The 21,151-nt window shown below is 43.5% G+C and overlaps 1 protein-coding gene across 1 annotated transcript in view; it reads left to right on the top strand.

The window, feature by feature from the left end:
- NEK11 (NIMA related kinase 11) overlaps positions 1 to 21,151 on the top strand; it is a 1,698,151-nt gene that overhangs the window by 472,115 nt on the left and 1,204,885 nt on the right. Inside the window, exon 3 of the mRNA XM_069648723.1 lies at positions 6,402 to 6,567. Coding sequence (XP_069504824.1) covers positions 6,402 to 6,567 — 166 coding nt within the window. The remainder of the gene's footprint in view (positions 1 to 6,401; positions 6,568 to 21,151) is intronic.

The following is a 21,151-nucleotide window of genomic DNA, read 5'->3' as shown; positions in this document are numbered from 1 at the left end:
AGCTATGCACATTGTGGACCGTCCATCTTTGCACCCCACATAACATTTGCAGTGCCAACCCCATGGGCAGGAGATTCTAGGATCCCCAGCCAGCATCCAAAGCCAAACTCTTGTGACAAAAGAGTGTATTTGCTCCTCCCATTTATTCCTTGCTCCCGCTGGCTGATCCCTGCTCCACTCATGACACCCCTGATTCTGGGATAGGCACCCATGGCATGTCCATGAAAATAAATGGTAACGTGTACCAAGATCAACAGATTTCTTGGCTTCACCTATTATGCTATTAAACTGGCTTGCCGCCTGCTCCAAAGGCAATACCGACTCTCTTTACGCACCAAGAAACAAGTCCATATTCAAGCCTGTGTCTCCACGGCTTTGAACAACTCGGCCGAACTCTTTAAAATCTGCAAGGAGCTGGGCAACCCTGCTGCAGTATTCACCCCTCCTCTCCCCTCTCAGGCTCTTTGCAGTGACCTTGCCTCACACTTTATCCCTAAAACCAAGGACATCTTTTCCTCACTCTCCTCCTCTCCCTCTCCCCTCCCCTTCTCTGCTTGTTGATCCACCCTCAGCTACCCCTCCACCCTCTTTCTCAGCCTTTCCTCTTTTCTCCCCTGATGAGGTCGCTAGACAAGTCCAATCTATGAAAGCCTCATCAAAACAGGTCCAGCCCTGTTCCTCTAAAACCATTAAAGACCACATTGATACCCTCACACCAGCCTTTGCAGATTCCTGCAACCTCTCCTTTGCCTCTGGATCTTTCCCCTCCCCTCTGAAGCACTCCCTCGTGCACCCTTTCCTCAAGAAACCCACAGCCGATCCTTCTTGTCCGGCTAACTATCGCCCAATTTCCATTGCTCCCTTTTTGGGTAAGCTCCTGGAAAAGCTTGCCATCTCTCATCTTAACCTTCACTCCGAATCTGTCGGCTCTCTCCATGACCACCAATCTGGCTTCAGAGCTGCCAGAAATATGGAAACTGCTCTACTGAACATCCTTGCAGACCTGCTCTCCAACCTTGACTCAAACACTCCCTCTGTCCTTATCCTACTTGATCTCTCCTCTGCTTTCGATACGGTCAACCACACCACTCTGCTCAACCGTGTCTGTGATAACCTGGGTATCACTGATCAGGCTCTAGCCTGGCTGACCTCCTTTCTCTCTGATCGACCCTCCCAGGTACAACTGGGGTCCTTCCTACCCTCTATCTCCCTCTCTACCCGTGGTGTTCCCCACTTTGGCTTTTCAACCAATACTTGGCAAATCTAGCCTACTGCATTTCCATCTTTTGCTCTAACTTTCAGTGTTATGCTGATGACACCCAACACATTTTCAGGCTTCCCTCAGCCACCTCATCCCCTTTCCTCATCTCTGACTGTCTAAACGCCATTCAAAATTGGTGTGCCACCAATGATCTGTGTCTAAATGCAACAAAACGGAGATCCTCCTCATTGGCACACCCTCTCCATCCTTTCCCCTTACTCTCTGGCCGGCCTCTCTTGGCCCTCCACCTGCCCTTACCTGCGAAGCTAAGAACCTTGGGGTCATCTTTCACTCCACACTTTCCTTCTCTGCACACATCTCTGACGTCTCTAAAAAGTCTAACTTCCTACTCCACCTCCTTAGAGGTACTCTTCCTTTCCTCTCCTTCTCTCAGAAGCTCACTGTCTCCTAAGCTCTGATTCTCTTTAGGTTGGACTACTGTGACAGCCTCTTTCTAAATCTACCTGCCTCCACCCTCCGCCCTTTACAACAGGACTGCGAGACTTGTCCTTGGCCTCAAGCCCTGGGATCATATCTCTCCAGCTCTGAAATCCCTTCATTGGCTCGCAGTGGATGCAAGGATTACATTTTAAACCCTTTGCATTGTCCAAAAGGCTTTCTGGGGCCTGGGTCCAAAATATCTTCAACTATCCCTCCGTAAATACCTCTCGACTCGAGATCTTCGCTCTTCTACTTCTAACTCCCTCAGGATCAGTCGCTTTTCAAAGAAACGAGTGGGGGGCAGATCTCTGTCTTCTGCTGCGCCCTCCCTTTGGAACTGCTTCCCTGCCACCCTGAAACTTAAGGAGAAACATCTACGGTTCTGGAAGCTCCTCAAGAACTTCCTCTTCGCCTCCGTCTATGCCCCTCTTTTCCCCTGTTGATATGTTTTCTCTCTCGGCACTGCACTCCTGGCCACCCCCTGTCCTCGGGCACAGGTACCTGCTCACCCTGCCAACCTCCTGCACTGCCTCTTGGCCATCTCTTGCACCGGGTCCTGTATCAGTACCAATACAGATACACCATATCTGACTAACCTTGCACTTTGCCACTCAGAGGCTGCACTACCACTGTTCTTGATCACCTCATTTACTTATTTATTTTATTTACTAACTTATTATTTATTCTCGTTTCTCTCCTATGCTCTGCACTTTCCACTCTCCCCCCTCCCATGCACTATCCCCTTTTTCCCTTCCACATGCAATTGCACGTTCTCAATGTCACTGGGCATAGTAAGATTGTTTGTTTTTGTTTTCTCCCCTGTTTCCCCTTCCCTTTGCCTGTTCGTGCTCTTCAACACCTGTGTATGAGCACGATATAAATAAAATATCATATCATATATCATATCATTCTTATGCACAAATCACTATTCCAAGTCATCTAATTGTGGGAAAAGCTTTACTATCTTTATCAGCATAAATGTAAGAACATATTTTCATCCAAAAGTAATATGTGTATTATGTTTGGACATGTGTTACCCCTATTCCTAAGCATGTTTGTGTGTTTTAGCATGCGTAATTTGCATTAATGAACCTGTTTCTGTGTCCTCTACTTGTTGCTTGGGTGGGGCATAGGATTGTAGACAAGGGCCATTTCTGACCATGAGTGTGTTTGGGGATATAGCATATAGGTTAGTGGGAGTCATTATCTATTCATGGAAAGGAGAGCCTAGAAATTGGTGCTGGGGGTGGCAGATCAGTTCTGGTATAGGGCCAAAGCAGGGCTACTCTGTCTAGCAACCAGTTAACAAAATGGTCCATCTTTCTGGAGTTAGCAGCAGTTTTTTATTTTAGATGAGACCTGTAATTTTCTATTTGTTATGATTAAAGTATATTAATTTAGTTGTATCGCGTGTCCATTTAGGATCACCCCAGCGAGCCAGAGCTCTGAGCTTAAGGGGGAGAAGCCCCTAGTCTCCCAACTTGATGAGAGTAAGGTCTAGCGCTCTGCTATGCAACAGTGAAGCTACCAGCCACTGAATTCGAGCCCAGAGGACGTCTCCTCTCGTCTTTGTACAGTGCTGACTGTGCTCTAGCTACCGTTAGAATGTCTACGTGGGCTTCGAAGTGTATGCCCTCCCCATCTCATTCGTAACTTTGTACAGTTCTGGTAACATTTTTGTTTGTAACAGCATTCTGTTAACAACCTACCGACCTGGCTACTTACGGCTACTTTACTCCCTAACTCTGCAACCCATGCACAATGTTGCACCTCATGCACACAATGGTTAGGGACGGAGAGGCAGAAGACTTCAAGGACGGAGGCATCATATGCATTGCGGAACGCAGTGTTCTCTATCCATATAGCATTGCACTGTACCCACGTTTCTCAGAGTCAAGAAAGACTAACCTTGTAAAAAAGAAGCATTTATTTACAGATATAAATAAAACCCTCATAGAATCTCTCTAGAAAAAGCACAATGTTCCAACTTATCTGTTTGCAATCATCAAACAATTCTCCAATTCCACATAATATTCAAACACATTTGTTTGTTGAGAAACAAGTCACTTCTTCTATAATCAAATCAATATTCCTTAAAGCTCTAATCATCGGCTTCAAAACACAAAGCCTTGTCCAACCACACATGGGGTTTTACACACATTTCTCTTTTCTGGCAAAGACACAAAGCCCTGTCCAACCTGGCTCCTTCTGCTAAGGATAAGCAAAGTTAAAGTACTGCTTAATTCAAAGCCACACTATGGCTACCAAACTAAATGAGAATGTTTCATCAATAAAGCATTTCAATATATGTCCTCTTCATATATAATGCAAAGCACAAATCACTGCATCAAGCAAGAAGACCTGACTAGGAGCACATTATTCAGTCAACTGACGCATAGCACTCAAAGGTGCAGCTCGAAGCAAGCACCCCCTGCAATCCGGATCTCAGGACCACAGGATCTCGGTATCTCCCCATCTCAGCAAGCCACCCATAGCACTCAAAGGTGCAGCTCGAAGCAAGCACCCCCTGCAATCAGGATCTCAAGATCACAGGATCTCAGTATCACCCTGCCTCAGCAAGCCACCCATAGCACTCAAAGGTGCAGCTCGAAGCAAGCACCCCCTGCAATCAGGATCTCAGGATCTCAAGACCAGAGGATCTCAGTATCACCCCGTCTCAGCAAGCCACCCATAGCACTCAAAGGCGCAGCTCGAAGCAAGCACCCCCTGCAATCAGGATCTCAGGATCTCAAGACCACAGGATCTCAGTATCACCCCATCTCAGCAAGCCACCCATAGCACTCAAAGGTGCAGCTCGAAGCAAGCACCCCGTGCAATCAGGATCTCAAGACCACAGGATCTCAGTATCTCCCCGTCTCAGCAAGCCACCCATAGCACTCAAAGGTGCAGCTCGAAGCAAGCACCCCCTGCAATCAGGATCTCAAGACCACAGGATCTCAGTATCACCCCGTCTCAGCAAGCCACCCATAGCACTCAAAGGCGCAGCTCGAAGCAAGCACTCCTTGCAATCAAGATCTCAGGATCTCAAGACCACAGGATCTCAGTATCACCCCGTCTCAGCAAGCCACCCATAGCACTCAAAGGCGCAGCTCGTAGCAAGCACCCCCTGCAATCAGGATCTCAGGATCTCAAGACCACAGGATCTCAGTATCACCCCGTCTCAGCAAGCCACCCATAGCACTCAAAGGTGCAGCTCGAAGCAAGCACCCCGTGCAATCAGGATCTCAAGACCACAGGATCTCAGTATCTCCCCGTCTCAGCAAGCCACCCATAGCACTCAAAGGCGCAGCTCGAAGCAAGCACCCCCTGCAATCAAGATCTCAGGATCTCAAGACCACAGGATCTCAGTATCATCCCGTCTCAGCAAGCCAGCCAGCCTACCAACATGGGGGTTGTCAAGGTTATTTATAGGGAATTTTGTGGCAAGGCCCTTACAATAAAAACAGTTGTCCTTCGCTGGGCCGAGCCTCCTTCTGATTCAAAACCTATACTATTTGTTTCATAAATACCTCCCTACATGTCTGATGTGGGTAAAGACTTTTGTAGGTAATTAGTTTGAGGGGTACCTCCCTTTGAGCAAGTCGCTGAGATATCAGCTCTTAGTGGGTTGGCATAAACATCAACTCGTAGCCGGTGGCTAAAAACATCAACCCTTAGCATATGCCCTTCGCAAGTTGCTTCTGCAGCATTTTTGCCATTTTATCAATGTCGAACCTAAGTCAAGGACTCTACGTCATATCAGTTTTGGTGCTGGCCCTCCAGACAGACTGCCGCTTAGTTCCTTAACATGGAAAATAAAATGGATTTGATTTTTATGACCTACCCGTGCACTGCTAAAGCACATGGGATTCTTGCACGTGCCTGCTTAAAACTACGCAAATGAACTTGTTTGCATGCATGCATGTATGAATGAACAAGCTGTTTAAAACTGCTAAGCACTTGGTTATAATAAATGGTTACATGAAAGGCGAGAGGTAAATACACTCTTCTCACTAAGTGGATGTTTTGCAATCTGAGGCTATTATAGGCCTTTAAGAACATATAGCGCTTTGAGTATACTTTTGCTGTTTGAAGTACTACAGTTGCTATGCAGTATAGACTGGCCTTTTGTTTAGGTGCTACATTCTACTCTGCTTTGTCAGGCTAATGCCGGTGCAGTATTATGAGGGGAATTCTGACATGTAATGGTATCTCACACGCTGCTTTTACCCCGCAGGGGCAGAATGGGTTAAATCCCCTGTCAGTTGACATGTTCCTACATTCTGTATTTTGGGCAGGACTTTTGCATGCTGTATCCTTGATGACAGGGAGTTGTTGTGCTCCCTCATAAACACCAAATAATGGTACCTGGGGATAGCAATCACTACCCCCATGTTGCTGCTCGCAAGCCCTGCATCCTGCTGTGACTTACTCCATTTTAATAATAATGTTTTATTAAAGGTAACCTTGAGCTGTTGTGTTCATCAGCCACTGCTTACAATGCTGCAGCCCTATGCTTTCAATGTTGAAGAGGACACATTGCTCTGTCACCTGGGGCAAAGACCGTGTGATGCTAATTCCTTTGATGTGGTGGGCGCAAGGGTCATGTGATGCTACCCCTACGATCATAATGAAAGGGCCCCACTGTTGCGCCATTCCTGTTAATTTTTTGATTTGCTTACTTTCTGTCCCTTTGCAGAAAGGTATTAAAGGAAATCCCCGTTGGAGATCTTAACCCGAATGAAACGGTGGCTGCCAGCCTTGAAGCCCAATTACTCTCCAAGCTGGATCACCCAGCCATCGTCAAATTCCACGCCAGCTTCCTGGAGATGGAGAGTTTCTGCATCATCACGGAGTACTGCGAGGTGAGGCCATGTGATCAGTTTCCCACCCACAAAGGACATTTCTCAAGCATTTATCAATCTGATACAGATTAAGATTTACACTGTTGACTGAATATGGGTGGGTTGAAGTGAAATTGAATTCTCTGTACTAAAATAATAGGATACCAGGTTGGTTGAACTGTGCTTTGAATGATACAGAAAAGTTAAATATCCCATCTAGGCTTCTCTTGGTCGTATTCTCCTTGGAGTCCAGAGGAATATTCGTCCTTTTGGAGATAAGTTCAAGTGGCAGGTACTAATATGTTGTTAATGAAATGTGGTCATTTTAGGAGAATGAGTTATCAACCTTAGATCATTTTTTAAAATTTGATAGGATAACTTGATCCCTTCTTTCATCCATAAGCACAGTAACTGGCTCTGGACTCTTTCCCCTGCAGTGTGGGGGTATCACCCTGAACCTGTCTATACCTTCCATGAGTCAGACCTGGAAACTGCTGCAGGAGACCAGCGTTCTAGAGCACCGAGAAGCCACCTGTCTGCAAATGTTATCTGATTGGTGAAGCCTGTTTTGTGTGATAACCTAGTTTATTTCCACATTTTCACATTGGAAAATGGGCTTGCTGAAATGTGTGTCCACTTTGAAAATTGTTTCCAGTGCCACTTTTAGTTCCTAGTCCACCCCTGCCTGGATGAAGTAAAGTTCTGACTGTGAGTCTGCAATCCTACGAACTGGTGTAAACGATCATGTCTGTTGCGATGATCCTAGCCAGTACCATATGAACCCCAGAAGAGCCACCCGCACGGTGGGGAGCACAGTAGCACACTTCTACAGCATCCTGTTGCTCCTTTCTCTTACACAAAGACTGTATTGGCAAGAATTTCCAATACACCAAGACTTTTGTGGTGAGGCCAGTGGCTTGGGAAGTGATCAAAGGTTGAGAGCCCAGAAAACAAAGCATCAGACAGCAATGAAAACAGCACCAGTCCGGGTCCTGGACCTCACGTCTGAGCAGGGGCGTTGCTAGGTCTGGGAAGATCCGGGTCTACGCTAATTTTGGGACTGACAGGACTCGGGGCTAGCTAGCCTTTTTGGTTGTAACCCCTCATCCAGGGCTACAACCAAAAGACTCAGGGCTATAGCCCCTCAGGCTTCCCCCCTAGCAACACCTCTGTCTGAGACTGTCAGATGGGATAGTCACAGCCTCTGCATGCCCAGAACTTGAGAAAAACATGCACCTCTAGTCCACCATAACTCTCGAACCCTCCCTAGTGGATTTGCACACATCAGAAGGGCTGTGAAGACTGAGGGGCAAAGTTTAGATCCTATGCACACCCTATACGATGCCTTCATCTTAATTCGTTACTTATTTTAATATGAGGCGTACCTTGTGACTTTAGGCTCTAAACTCTGTGTAGATGTTTGTGTAGGAAGGCAGTTTGTGACCAGCACGAATTGTCTAGAAGTATTCCTCTTTTTCTCAGGTTTTCTTTTATTCATGTATTTATCTAATATACACATGCGTTGGCGTCAATCCTGTTACAAGGTCTCCGTGCATACAAAGTAATGCATTTAACTTAATTCTTTTCTAGCTCTATTTCTGCATCGGGAAGTTTGCTATTTTAAGAAGTGCATAGTCTAAGCACTGCTTTGCTCTGATCTTTAGAAGTGCATAACATGAAGATCCCCAATGTCCTGTGCTACTATATGCTGAAAGCGCAGTCTTTCGCTTCAATCCTGAGCTAATGCTTACTGAAACAGAAGTCCTATTTGCCCACAATTGGTATGCACAACTCTGCACTGGATTTTCCAAATCTGTCCTTTTACAGAACTCAAAGTTTCCTCCGATTCTTGCGCAATAAGTCCCAAGACGTTTGGAGCGCTTTACCAAAACCATAATCTGGTTTTGGTAAAGAGTGGCCTCTGTGCAACTGTTGGTGAGCTCCACAAATGTCTTCACCATGTTGTCTATCCTTTGGGGATCAGGGTTGAAGAGAACTGGGTTTCCCGGAATGGGCACAGCTCAAATAGTTGTTCTGAGAACAAACAAAATGGTGCCTCAAATCGTTGGCTTGCATGGGGACCTCTAGGAGTTATAGACCTGAGATAGCTTTGGTACTGCAGCCATCTCCTACCGGTTGAAGTAAGGATTTTCCTGAGCAAACATTGGCTTATTGGCGGTCCACATAGATGCCCACCACCCAAAGGTTGCCCTGTGGGAGACACCAAGTGTGGGCTTGACACAGTGAAGATGACCATGGGACCTACAACCAACTTTGTACTGCAGGGGATTCGGACAGGGACCATCAGGTAGAGCAATAAGCAATGAGCAATCAGGCGGTGATCCTGGAAGTGAGGAGAAATGCAATGTGTCTATGGCAGCCTTTGATTCTACAACTGAGCCTTGTGACAAATGGATTGGGAAACTCCATCAGTGGAAACCTCGAAGGAATGATGAGATAAATATACATCTTTGAATGGGCCAACATTTCTACTCTTCCTACAACTATCTGAGAAGTTCCAGCTACCAGAGAACATGCAGACCTCAGCAGTGATGGTGTATACAAGCAGTGCAACGACTGATGCCATGAATTAATTTGTAACCACAATTTCACAGGCTACAAAGGTAGACCAGACACTTCTTGATGCCCAACCACCCCTGAAATCACAGACCACAATGCTGACCATGAGGACTAACGCCCTTCTGCCCCAGGGTCTCTATTGCATTGAAAGACACATTATTACCACCATAATCCTAACCAAGACCTCCACATTGACCATGACTTTACCATGTGCTTGTGGCTAATCAATGCCCTCATCTCACCAGCTTGGACATCACCTTGCTCCTGCTGAAATGGATGTATTTTTGTCTCTGGAATATGGCACTCTGAATTTCTTGTAGGTTTCCACAGAGGACCCTGGTCACAATGTAAAGGACCTCTTAGAGGCCGACCAATCCCTGCCTACTTCATCAACCTGCTTTTTCACTTAGCTTCAGTCAAAATCATGTATGTTGGGACTTTGTAATTTTTCTAGTTAAGGGTATTACATTGAATTCTGTTGGCAACATTCTGATCCATGAGCCATGCTTATCTGCTGGCTTTTTCCCACTGTCCCGTAACTCATGCTTAGAAGCAAATGAAAGATTTTGTTACTAATGATTTCAAGTACCTGACTATATCATGTGAATAATACATATCTGAGGTCATGCTGGCGGACAGTAACTTTACCTTCCAGGGATAAGGGGTCTTCTCGCAATGGGAACAAATGTTTCTAAAGTGTAATACCCTGGAATATGATGGTCACAATTACAGGTGTGTGTTCTATTTTACCTAAAATTCCAAAGTCTACATGTCTTTGGTCTTAATACATTGTGTAATTCTTATTTCAAATATTTGAACTTTGCGTAAATGTATTGTTTGTTAATTTCTCTGATCTACGTCAATGAAAGATTTGTCAACACACTCAAGCACGGGAGAGTTTAAGACTGATCTGCACAGCTTCCATACCGCCACAGGAGTAAAATGCCAGAAATATCCCCCAACATCATAGAGATGATGGTATACGATCTTGCAGTCTTTAGTGGCATTTAGTGGCATATAGTGCACTGAGGTCTAGAGCTTCTAACCATTACCTGTCTTCAAGAGTGCTGTGTCTTTGCTATGCTGTGGATGGAAGTTTTGCTGTAGTGTGTTGATAAGACTGTGAGTGTTGAGGTGGGCCTGAGGTTAGGCAGCAAGGTCTTTCTGTGGGCTCTGATGTGTTGGGCAGAGTGGTAATAGAGGGATTGCTGTTAGAGATTGTCATAAATATGAAGTAATCTTGCAGACATACGTTGTCCTGTGGTCAATAATCCTAATTGATATGGCTATCCTGTCTATGCAGAATGTTGTCCAGCTTTCCAAATAGCCTAGACTATCAAGTCCAATGCAATACCAATTAGAAAATTAAGGTCAGGAACTGTGCCATTTCATAATCGTGATGCTCTGTTTTATGCAAAGCCACAATTATTTTTGCATTTCATTTTCAGAACAGTTACTAGTCTTCTGGCCATTAGTACCTTTCTTCTATCTATTTCTTCTATATATACTTTTCAGATTCGTTATCATTTGAAGTATACTGACGAGGAGACAGAATGATGTCGGTGAGTGCATATTTGTGGGTCTGAATGCAGGATCTTTACATACATGTGATACATTATTCTGATTGTAATTTCAGTTTAACCAATAATGCAATATTTGTAATGTTTGTTATCAATAGCTCAATTCATATCTTTCACAAATCCTCCTGATGAGCCACTAGTTGGTGGTGAAACACGTGTTGATGGCTTGATATAATTTGAGGTCTTGATTTGATTGCAATATACAATTGATTGATGAATGAATCACTAAAGTGGTGGATGCTAATTTCAATGTAGGCAATAAATAGAATCGGAATGCAAGTGCAAGAGGTCTGTAAAGGCGCATTTGTCAACCCAGGTTTTCACACTTCATTGTTGCCAGAGATTGGCTCATTTGACAGTCCCCGGAACTGTTGCTTCTTTGGAGGACTGGTTTTTGAGGTGGGTCAGAGAGAAGCCATAGATGTATTTGGATTGTGGTGGGTAAGATGGTGCATGCTGCGAACAGTCCTCTAGGTTACTGATAATGCCCTCGCTTGTGGCCGCGTGCATCAGCATGTTTTCTTCGTGTTGGTTTTGTTTGTGTTTATTGATTTTTGCTGATTTAGAAAGTTGACAGTTTGTATCAGAATCTTTGGGATTTATTGTGTGATGGGTTTTGGACAATCTGGGTGTAGCACATTGGAGGTTATCTAGGATAGATGGCATGGATGCTTTATGGTACTAGTAAGCCTGGTGGAGAAAGGGGTTTTCTGAGCTGCAAACGTGGATTTCCATTTTCTTAGTGTCTTTTCTATTGTACAAGGTTACGTCATGTAGATGGTCTTGTTTAGGACCATTCAGTTCTGCAGCAACCCCTGTTTAAGGCTTCAGCTGCAGTCATTGGTTTAGCCATTGTTTGGATCAGTGCCAGTTTCTCCGCACAGGGAGGCAATCCGGTTTGTTTTAGGAGGAAGCTAAGTTGGTGCATCAACAAACTAGAGGGGTTGCATGCAGCATCAGGCGAGCAGAAGAGCTCAGGGCCCTAGTAAACACGTCCCAGTTTTGGCAATATTAAGTTCAACAGCACTCTTAAATATCTATCCCTGGAGTGACAATAAGCCCCCTGACATTGAAACCAGTTGATGACACTCAGATTCTCATCCCACTTTCGGGGGATTATGAACAGGATTTGGCCTTGGTGAACAAGATACATCTCATCATCCAGGCATGGATGGCCCGTCATGGTCTATGCCTGAATGATGACAAAACAGAACTCATCATACTGGGGAATACACAAAATGTCAAAAGACTGAACGATGACTATTCATCATTTGTTATAGATGGCAACACCATTAAAGTAGCGAAAGAAGTAAAAACATTAGGTTTTTACCTCGACGCTTGCCTCTCTCTAACAAAACGGGTGAGTGCGATGGCCTCTAGCACCGCATACTCCTGTAAGCTGATTAGAGCAGCTAAACCATACTTGTCCACTACCAGCTGCCTCACGCTATCTAGAGCTCTGGCATTATCCAAACTGGACTATTGCAATGCACTATACATACGGTCTAATAAACACACGCTGCAAAAAATCCAGACCTTGCAGAACAATGCCCTTAGAGCCGCCCTAGGAATCCCAAGAAGAGAGCATATCTCAGATGTCAGAAGACAATCTAATTGGCTCTCTATAGCTGACAAAATTAAACTTAAAACAGTATCACTAACCATCAAAAGTATTAATGACTTAGCCCCCAAATGCCTAACAGAAAGATTCAAAAGAAGAACTTCTAATAGACCTACCAGAGAAGCATATACCAACCAGCTAGTTGTGCCCCCATTTAAATTGTGCACAGCCGAGGCATCAGCTTCCCTGTCAAAGCGGCCCAGTTGTGGAACTCCCTCCCATCTTCTTTAAGGTATGACCAAACCTATCCCTTCAGATTTAACTGTATTAAATGGCTCAAAGAAAATGACCTATAACTGACCGACACTAGAACCACTCACGTCTGACCTGTCTGTTAATCTCCCCCGCTTATTCCACCTTGCTCTTTGACTTTCAATGTATACTGTGTATACACCTCTGTGTACAAATACCTGTGTATATAACCATGTATATTGTCATCCTTTTGCTGTCAAATGTATCCTGTAACTACTTGGAATGTTTAACTGTAAATTGTAAGCTTAAAGTATTCTTGAACACGCGCCCGGATACCCTTGGGTCTGGCGCGCGCCATAAGTAAATAAACAAACAAACAATCCTTATGCACCTGTATACGAACCTGTATCCAAACGTTCAAGGATGGATATGAACTAATTCTCCCCAAGGTAATGCCGGCTCACAATTCAGGAGCTTTGCATGAAACCTACAACAGGAGATGGAGGCGGCAAGATACAACAGAGCTCCCTCCAACCTGCCAAAGTCATCCTCTTTGGCTGTCTGCCCATTGCCAGAAGTCAGCATTTGGCCGGACTCGAGCATCAGAGTGTAGAAACTGTGGAAGCTTATACCTGCCAACAGCAGACTCCCACCCACCCTCATGCAATTCAGAAATATCAGGATCATACTCTCCAAAGAACACTTCGCTAGGAGACTCCCATGAACCCATCCATCGGAATTTCCCTCCTGGCAACAACCAATACACCCCAAGCCCCTGTTCCACATGCACGCCTTCTTTCAGCACTGTTGCATACTACCCACTAACGGAAAATGTTAACTCTTTCCTGCTACCTTAAATGGCACGTTCCCCCCTATAACACATATATATATATATATATATATACACATATATTACATGGCCACTTCCGTGGCCATGTAGTTATGGTTAAGTTGCTGTTTCCATAGGAAGAGCACTTTTTGACCGGCTTATAACTCCGCTCTCCCTGGACGAATCCTCACCAAACTTTGCAAAAAAAGTATATGGGGCGCTCTGAATTTAAAGTTTGGTGAGAAATCGTCCAGCGGGAGGGGAGTTATGGGGGGGTCCCAAAACATCTTTTTTTCCCCATAGACTGAATGGGGGAAAAACTTTGCGCACGGCTACAGGTCAAACCGCTGGACGGATTTTGATGAAATCTGCGGCAGGTACAGGGGCTTGGTCCAGAAAGCATGCTTTTGTAAATTTTGTCACCATACATGCAGTACGTTAATTTATAATTATGAAAAAGTAGGTCTGAAAAGATTTGTGATATCTATGTTCGCTCCGCGGTCACACTTCCCTGTTCGGTCGACGAACAAGAAACTGATTGGCTAAGGGGCTGCCGTCATGACCGTGTACACGCGATGTTTCTGTCCATTGGCTGCTGCGAGATGTCTTCGGCGTCAGATGTTTTGGATGCGCCCGACATCTTGGATCCGCGGAAAGCGGAGTACCAAACAGCGTACACATGCTTTTTTCATTACCCTATTTTGCTGTGGCACAGAGCATTGGGAAAGGTTCACACAGTAAGAAATGGGTGATCTATGCATTTGTTCCTCAGCCGTCATGATGTAATTTCTATGGACACCTTGTACGTACAGTAAATGTGGGGGATAATAACGATAGCACTTCAGTCCATATAGTGGGCAGGAAATTTGTAACACTTGACTGCATGTAGTGGATAGGAAATGTGTAACTCTTGAAAGCACACGGGTATAGATAGGCAACATTGAAATTGACAACATGCCGTGACCGTATTATTTTTCGTAATGCCTATTATTACGCCGTCATGGGTGGCACATGCTACGGTGGTAGTTGCCAGGGGCTACAGTCTTCACATATGGGTGATTAATGCACTTGTTCTGGGGGTCAGTCGTCATGATCTAATGTGTATGGACATCTTGTACGCACAGTACACTTATACCTACTTACTGACGTATGTTCTACGGCCTCCTTGTACGCACAGAAAAGGAGGGGTCCAATAAGGGCAGTATTTGAGGCCGTGTATTGCACGGGGGAGTTGTTACATTTGTACGGACATGTCTGGTGTTAGGTAACATTGAAATTGCCTACATGCTGTGAATACATTACTGTTTCCAATGCCTATTATTATATTCATTAGTACGTTGCCATGGTTGGCACATGCTACGGTGGTTGTGGCCAAGGCCTAGAGTCTTAGATGCATGGCCGTCGGCCGAAGGCCAAAGGCCTTACTTCCAAGACTCTAGGCCCTGGCCACAACCACCGTAGCATGTGCCAACCATGCATACACCCCTTGTGTTGCATTTTCATTGGCAAGTTGTGGAGAGTGCGTGCAGTGTTGGGTGCATGGCCAAAGGCCATGTACCCAAAAACAAAGAGGTGGTTGTGGGGACATCCTGCTCTCTTGGGTGCAAGGCCAAAGGCCATGCACCCAATAATACACTTATACATACTTTATGACGTATGTTCTGTGGCCTCCTTGTACGCACAGAAAATGAGGGGTCCAATAGGGTCAGTATTTCAGCCCGTGTAGTGCACGGGGGAGTTGTTAGATTTGTAGGGACACGTGCATTACTGTTTCCAATGGCTATTATTATCTTCATTAGTACTCTGCCCATGTAAGATCTACAGACATACACCTAGGAGGGAAGCCTCTGGGCAGAGGTACAGCAGGATAACACCCCTATAGAATAACCCCCACTACCACACATCACGAGGTGGTTTTGGGGAGAACCTGCAGTCTTGGGTGCATGGCTAAAGCCCATGCATGCAATACTGAAGTCATAAGCAGTGGAGTTCCAAGTTAATATATATATATATTTTTTTATTAATTGGTATGGTTAAGAAACTCAACCTTTCAATATACAAAATTAAAATACATTTTTACATTTATCATTTAAATCCATTCAACACTCAATATAAACAGTCATCATCTACATCATATACATAAATAAGAAAACAGAACAAAAAAACACAGGTATAAAACGAATGAAACACAACCTCTTTTAAACTTTCCCAATTTATCACGACAGAGATGAAACTCAAATCTTGGGCCAGCTTTATGCCGGCTTTAGCTGTTTTGTCACTTTGAGAATGTTCCTCCTTTTTTTCATCTATACCATCTCTATCAAGTTTGAGCTCATTCAAGAAATTGATTGATGCATACCTAACTGATTTAGAATACACATGGAACATATATTTCCAGAGATCTTCTGCTCCCATGTTCACCTTGTGTTCAAATAAAGTTTTGAAGTGCTTAGTTCTCAGGCCCTTTAATATGTCGCATTTCGTGATAATATGCTCAAGGGATTCAACTTCAGCATTACAAAACCGGCAGATATTATTCACCGTTATATCCTTGACCCATTCTGCTGTTACTGTATGTTCAATCTCAAGCGCAAAAGTCCAGCACAGTGAATCACACTAGGGGATTTCAGAAGATACGCCTCTGTATTACCATAAGCTTTAAGGCCAAAGGGGTTTTGATTGAGGTTTTTGTACTTACAGCACAGTTCTCTATTTGCTATCCAATCCATCTCCCACATTTTACATTTGGCTTTGTCAGGATTTTGAATAAGTAGATTTTCTGTTATCTCTGCATCTTGCAAGAACCTCTGCACCTGTAGTTTCCATTGGAGGATATAGGCATCCTTAGATGTTTGTATATAATGAGCTAGTTGTACAACAAGACCATTCCTATGTTCCTCCAGGACACATTTCCTGTAAAGCATGCATGCTTTCCATTTATAAACGGCATATATAGATGTTAAGCCCAATTCATGCCTTATCAGGCCTATGGGTACAGAAGGGGGCAAGCATAACAGTGTTCTCCAATACATCCCTTCTTTCATGTTCCATAATGTACTGGTTTGAATTGCTTTGGTTTCAGCACCATATAACAGGATTGCAGAGATTTTTGTTTGTAGTAAACTAGAAGGGGTGCAATGGTGAATTTGCAATACTTAGCACTGATGATTTTTGACTGAGATATCAGGTTCTTCCACTTGGAGTTTAGACTGGAATCATAGGGAGACTCGTTGGAATTGTTGCTGATGTTTATGCCCAGGTATATATACTCGGTTACTGCTTCTACTTCCTCTCCATACAATTTCCATCCCAATTTTTTGCTTCTTTGTTTACAATTACCGAATTGTATCACCTGGGTTTTCTTGATATTGATGGTCATTTTATTATGTATTGCATAATTCTCCAAGGCACCAAGCATGTTTCTGAGGCCCATAAGTGTTTTGGATAACAACAGGAGGGTGTCAGCATATAACAACCATTTCACCTCAAACAAGCCTAGCCTAGGGTAATCAGTCACAATATTCTCAAGATCCTTACCGAGGTCAAGGATGAAAAAGTTGAAAATAGATGACGCAAGAATACATCCTTGCTTCAGACTTCTAGAGCTGTAAATCCGGTCGGATAGACTCCCATCGTTAGACAATCTAATTTTTATTGAGGTTTGAGTGATAATCCATTTGAGGATGTTCCAAGGGCAGTTGTTTTTCATCAACTTCATGATTAGAAGTCAACCGCATCAAAGGCGGTTTTAAAATCCACATAGGCCACATACAAAAGTAGTTTTAGCTTGGCTTGCTTGGCAATAATCGCTTTTAAACATAACAAATTGATCCCTGTACCTAAGCCTTTTAGAAAACCAGTTTGCCATGGATCTCTTAGTCCCTTATTGTCTTGCCACCCGTTAAATTCACGGAGCACTAAACGTGCAAAAATATTTCCCTGGCAATCAAGGAGGGCAATAGGCCTATAAGAGGCCGGGTCTAATCTATTGCCTTTTTTATATAGCGGGATAAGTATGGACTTCCTCCATGAAGAGGGCACCACCCCAGATCGCATCACTTCAATAATTATTTGCTCGAGAATGCTTGACCATATTTCCTGGTTGTCCTTGAACATTTTATTGCTAAGGCCATCAGGACCAGAAGTCCTCGAGCTGCTAAGCTTTGCTATGTACAGCAGTATATCATTCCGGTCAAATGTTCTTAAATGATTCCAGTTTTTACTTTGTCTTTCAATGGCAATTTGGCTGTCACTCAGAGGAGAATGATATATTTGCAAGAAGTACGCACACCAGGCTTCAGCCGAAATAGGGTTTATTTGGACCGAATTTTGGTCTTTATAAGTTGCCTCGTTTAGCACACCCCATATTTCAACCGTCGATTTGGAGGCATTCTTTTTCAACATGAATTCACTATCTCTCTGAAAATATAAGGCTATCCTTCCTTTTTGCCAGAGTCTGTATCCCATACGAAGTTTTTTTGTTTGGAACATCTTTTCCTCCCTTGGGAGACATTTTAACATGCGTATCTGATTATGTCGGAGCTCTGATTTATTAATCTTCACCTCTATATCAAATGTATGTGTGTGTTTATGGCTTTGGCCTTGTACAGAGTTCTTGGTTGCCACATAATAAAGCATAGAAGACACATAATCCCTCCCAGAATTGCAAGACAGTTGTTTATTAAATCGAATTAATGAGGTGTCAGACCATTTCAATCGATTTCTTGCATTATTGGCAATTGCACTGCCATTGTAAGTCCTCCCGTGCTTTACCACAGGCTCAGTCTCCAATTCCCATTCTAAGCAGAGTTGGTGATGATCACTTTTAGCACTATGTCTTATATTCAGGGATTGGATCATGTTCATCATTGCTTTGTTTACAAAAATGTAATCAAGAGTAGCCTCAAATAGTTCATTATGCCATGTGCTCATTGGTGGGATATCACCCTCCACAGCACCATTGACCATAAACAATTGCATATTTTCCATACACTGATTCCACCTTATTTCATCATTCGCTAGTTTTCTCTTGTTTTTCCGAGCTAGATGCAGATTGATGTCTCCCATCACTAGCACAAAGTTAACATTTTTTTCCAGATTAATTCTCACAGAAATTTCCTCCAATTTCTCAAAAAAACAGTCTGGTGACAGATGAGCTTTCCCCCAATAGATGTTACCTAGAAGGAAGGTATGGGTCTTGCTTGACAGTTTGATAAATTGAATGAAGGGAGTGCCAGAATTCAGGTTTGTGACTTTAAATCCTTTGGATTTTCTTATAGCTACAAGAAGTCCTGCCATAGGTCTTCCCCTTAGAGGTGAAATGGTAGGTTCTATCACTATGTCAAATCCATTCCAGATGGGTGATTCAACCAACCAGGTTTCCTGCATTACTACAATATCAAACTCATTGAGCTCTGAGCTATTGGTGTTGATAAAATGTTTGAAACCCTGTGTGTTCCAGCATAAGAGAATGGTTTTTTCTTTAACGTTGGATTGTTATGCGTGGTCAAATCTTTCATTTCTATAGGTTTTTTGTCCTCTATTATTTAACCCAAAGATGCGGGGGGCTCATTTTTTTGAACCCATCCTTTCACCTCCTAATTCTTGACCCTCTTCTCTATAGATATTGAAGCCCATGTGGAGAAATGAGTTTCTAGCTTCCCATACTATATCAGCTAACAGTGTTGACCGAAACATAATCCTCGACCTTGACAAATCCTTGCCACTCAAGAATTCCACTCCGTCAATGTCAGAAGATATTATGTTTCTCAATTCCGGTATCTCTTTACAGATATTAAGAATGCATGATCGGTTGAGATCATATTGATCATAGGAATGTTCTCTACATTCTAGAATTAAACCGTGGTAATTGTTTTGACCCATGGTCCTCACCTTCGGAGTTAACAGATGGGTTGAGCTTTTACTTGATTTCCACTGATCTCCCTGAGTCATTCTCCCTGACTCTGGCAAAACGCTTTCATTATTAGGAGGAGGCAGTACAGAATCGGGCTTAGATTTCCATGATATCTGGTTTGTCTGCTCAGTGTCCCTTTTGAAATTCTCCGTTTGTCTTTCTGCAATGTAGTGTTCAATTGTCTTGTTTATTTCCTCACGCATTTGCGCATCTAACAGCCCACGCCCGTCTATCTTTGCTTGTACAGACGAAGGCAAATCAGAATGAGAGGTTTGCAATTGAACACTTTCCTTCACACTTGCCTCCTCATTTGCAGCCACCAGATCATCTAAAGGTGTGTAACATAACCAAAAGGAGAGTTTTCCCTTGTTTGCCCACAGTAGTTGGTTCGATTGGTCCCTGCGTTCATCGTTCTTCTTAACTTTGGGGACCTCAGCATGATTAGCATTGGTTATTTTTAAGAATCGTCTGGGCTTCACCTGTGTTTTGTTGGTTTTTTTCTTTTTACAGAGATCTGCTTTTTTGCTGCTACAAGGATCTCCCAGCAGCTTTTTCATTGGGACATCAGTTATCTCTGGCAGGCCTCTCACATTATCAGGGGCATCTTCAGTTATCACTGTGACCAAGTCAGTCGCTGCATTTTTTGAGCCATCGCTGTTTAAATTGGTCTGAGTTTCCAGCTCCACCTGGGCACTCCCATTTTTTACATCTTTACATTCACCAAATATGAAATATCTGGTCTGAGCTTTCTCTTTACAGCCATTATCCATTAGACCATTAGTTTGTGATTCTGAATCTTTCACACTACAATGTTGGAAGATCTCAAATTGGGGTTCACATGCTCTGGACGAGGACATACCATCTCTTTCATTTGATTTGTTTATTAATTTGGTCAACAGTATTGTCTGATAGTTAATTTTTTGATCCATGGCTTCATATACTTTGGCCAGTGATAGTAAGGCTGAGTTCATTGCCAGAATGGTTGAGCTCATATCTCCCTGTACAACACTTTCCTCCAGATGGTTATTATTAAATCCCACAGAGGCATGTCCTTCCCATGGTTTCTTTACCTTTCTCAGAGTGGGCAGGGCAAATGATGATGGACTTATAGAGGCATCTTTATCAGAAACTACAGATGTATTAGGAGATACCTGGGAATGCTTGTTTGTCTGTTTTTGAGGTTCACAGACCTTGTTTGTCACCTCTAGTGGAACCTGATTGCTTGAGTTGTGCATCCTAATTGGCGATAAATCATCAATCTGCATGAGGTCACCTGTGTTAGAATGTACAAACACCACTTCCTCCTCACTAGAAGACATTCCAGATAAATCCATAAAGTTAAGGGCATCCTCGTCTTCTTGAGCAGTTATACGTGTATTATGATATGCTTCCCTTAATCTATGTTGAGTCTCGACAGTACATATTTTGGGCGGGCTCTCAGCAATTGTGTCAAGTTTATTGCCTAGACCTGGAATATCATTCTCACAGCGTTTACTTTCCTTTTCCATTGTGGTGTCAGATATCATGCTTGCGCCTTTTATGCACTCAGTTGTTAGTGCGTTGTTTTTAATGGCGGCTACTTCTAGGTCAAGTCGAGTGTTTAATTCGTAAAGGTTAGCAAGTTTGCCAATAATAGCTTTGTTTGGGAGCTGTTCATTTCCCTTAGCACCAATGACAGCCCCTGGATTGCAGTATTGTCGAATATCACATCCTTTGGTGACTAAAAGATTTCTAACTTTATTCACCATTTTTCTATCACTTGTGCGATTCACTGGGTTTTTCTTTTGTTGTTTTAAGGAAGTAGCCTTGGCGGGGACCACGGGATTAGGCATCACTTCTGCCTCATCTTTAAATAATGTTTTATTTATCGCTGGCAATCCTGTTTTCAG

This window comes from Ambystoma mexicanum, chromosome 2q (assembly GCF_040938575.1).
Source record: "Ambystoma mexicanum isolate Mex_15411 chromosome 2q, UKY_AmexF1_1, whole genome shotgun sequence".
Classification (NCBI taxonomy): Eukaryota; Metazoa; Chordata; class Amphibia; order Caudata; family Ambystomatidae; genus Ambystoma; species Ambystoma mexicanum.
The sequence above is the reverse complement of the archived record's forward strand: the minus strand, read 5'-3'. Positions and strand labels throughout refer to the sequence as shown.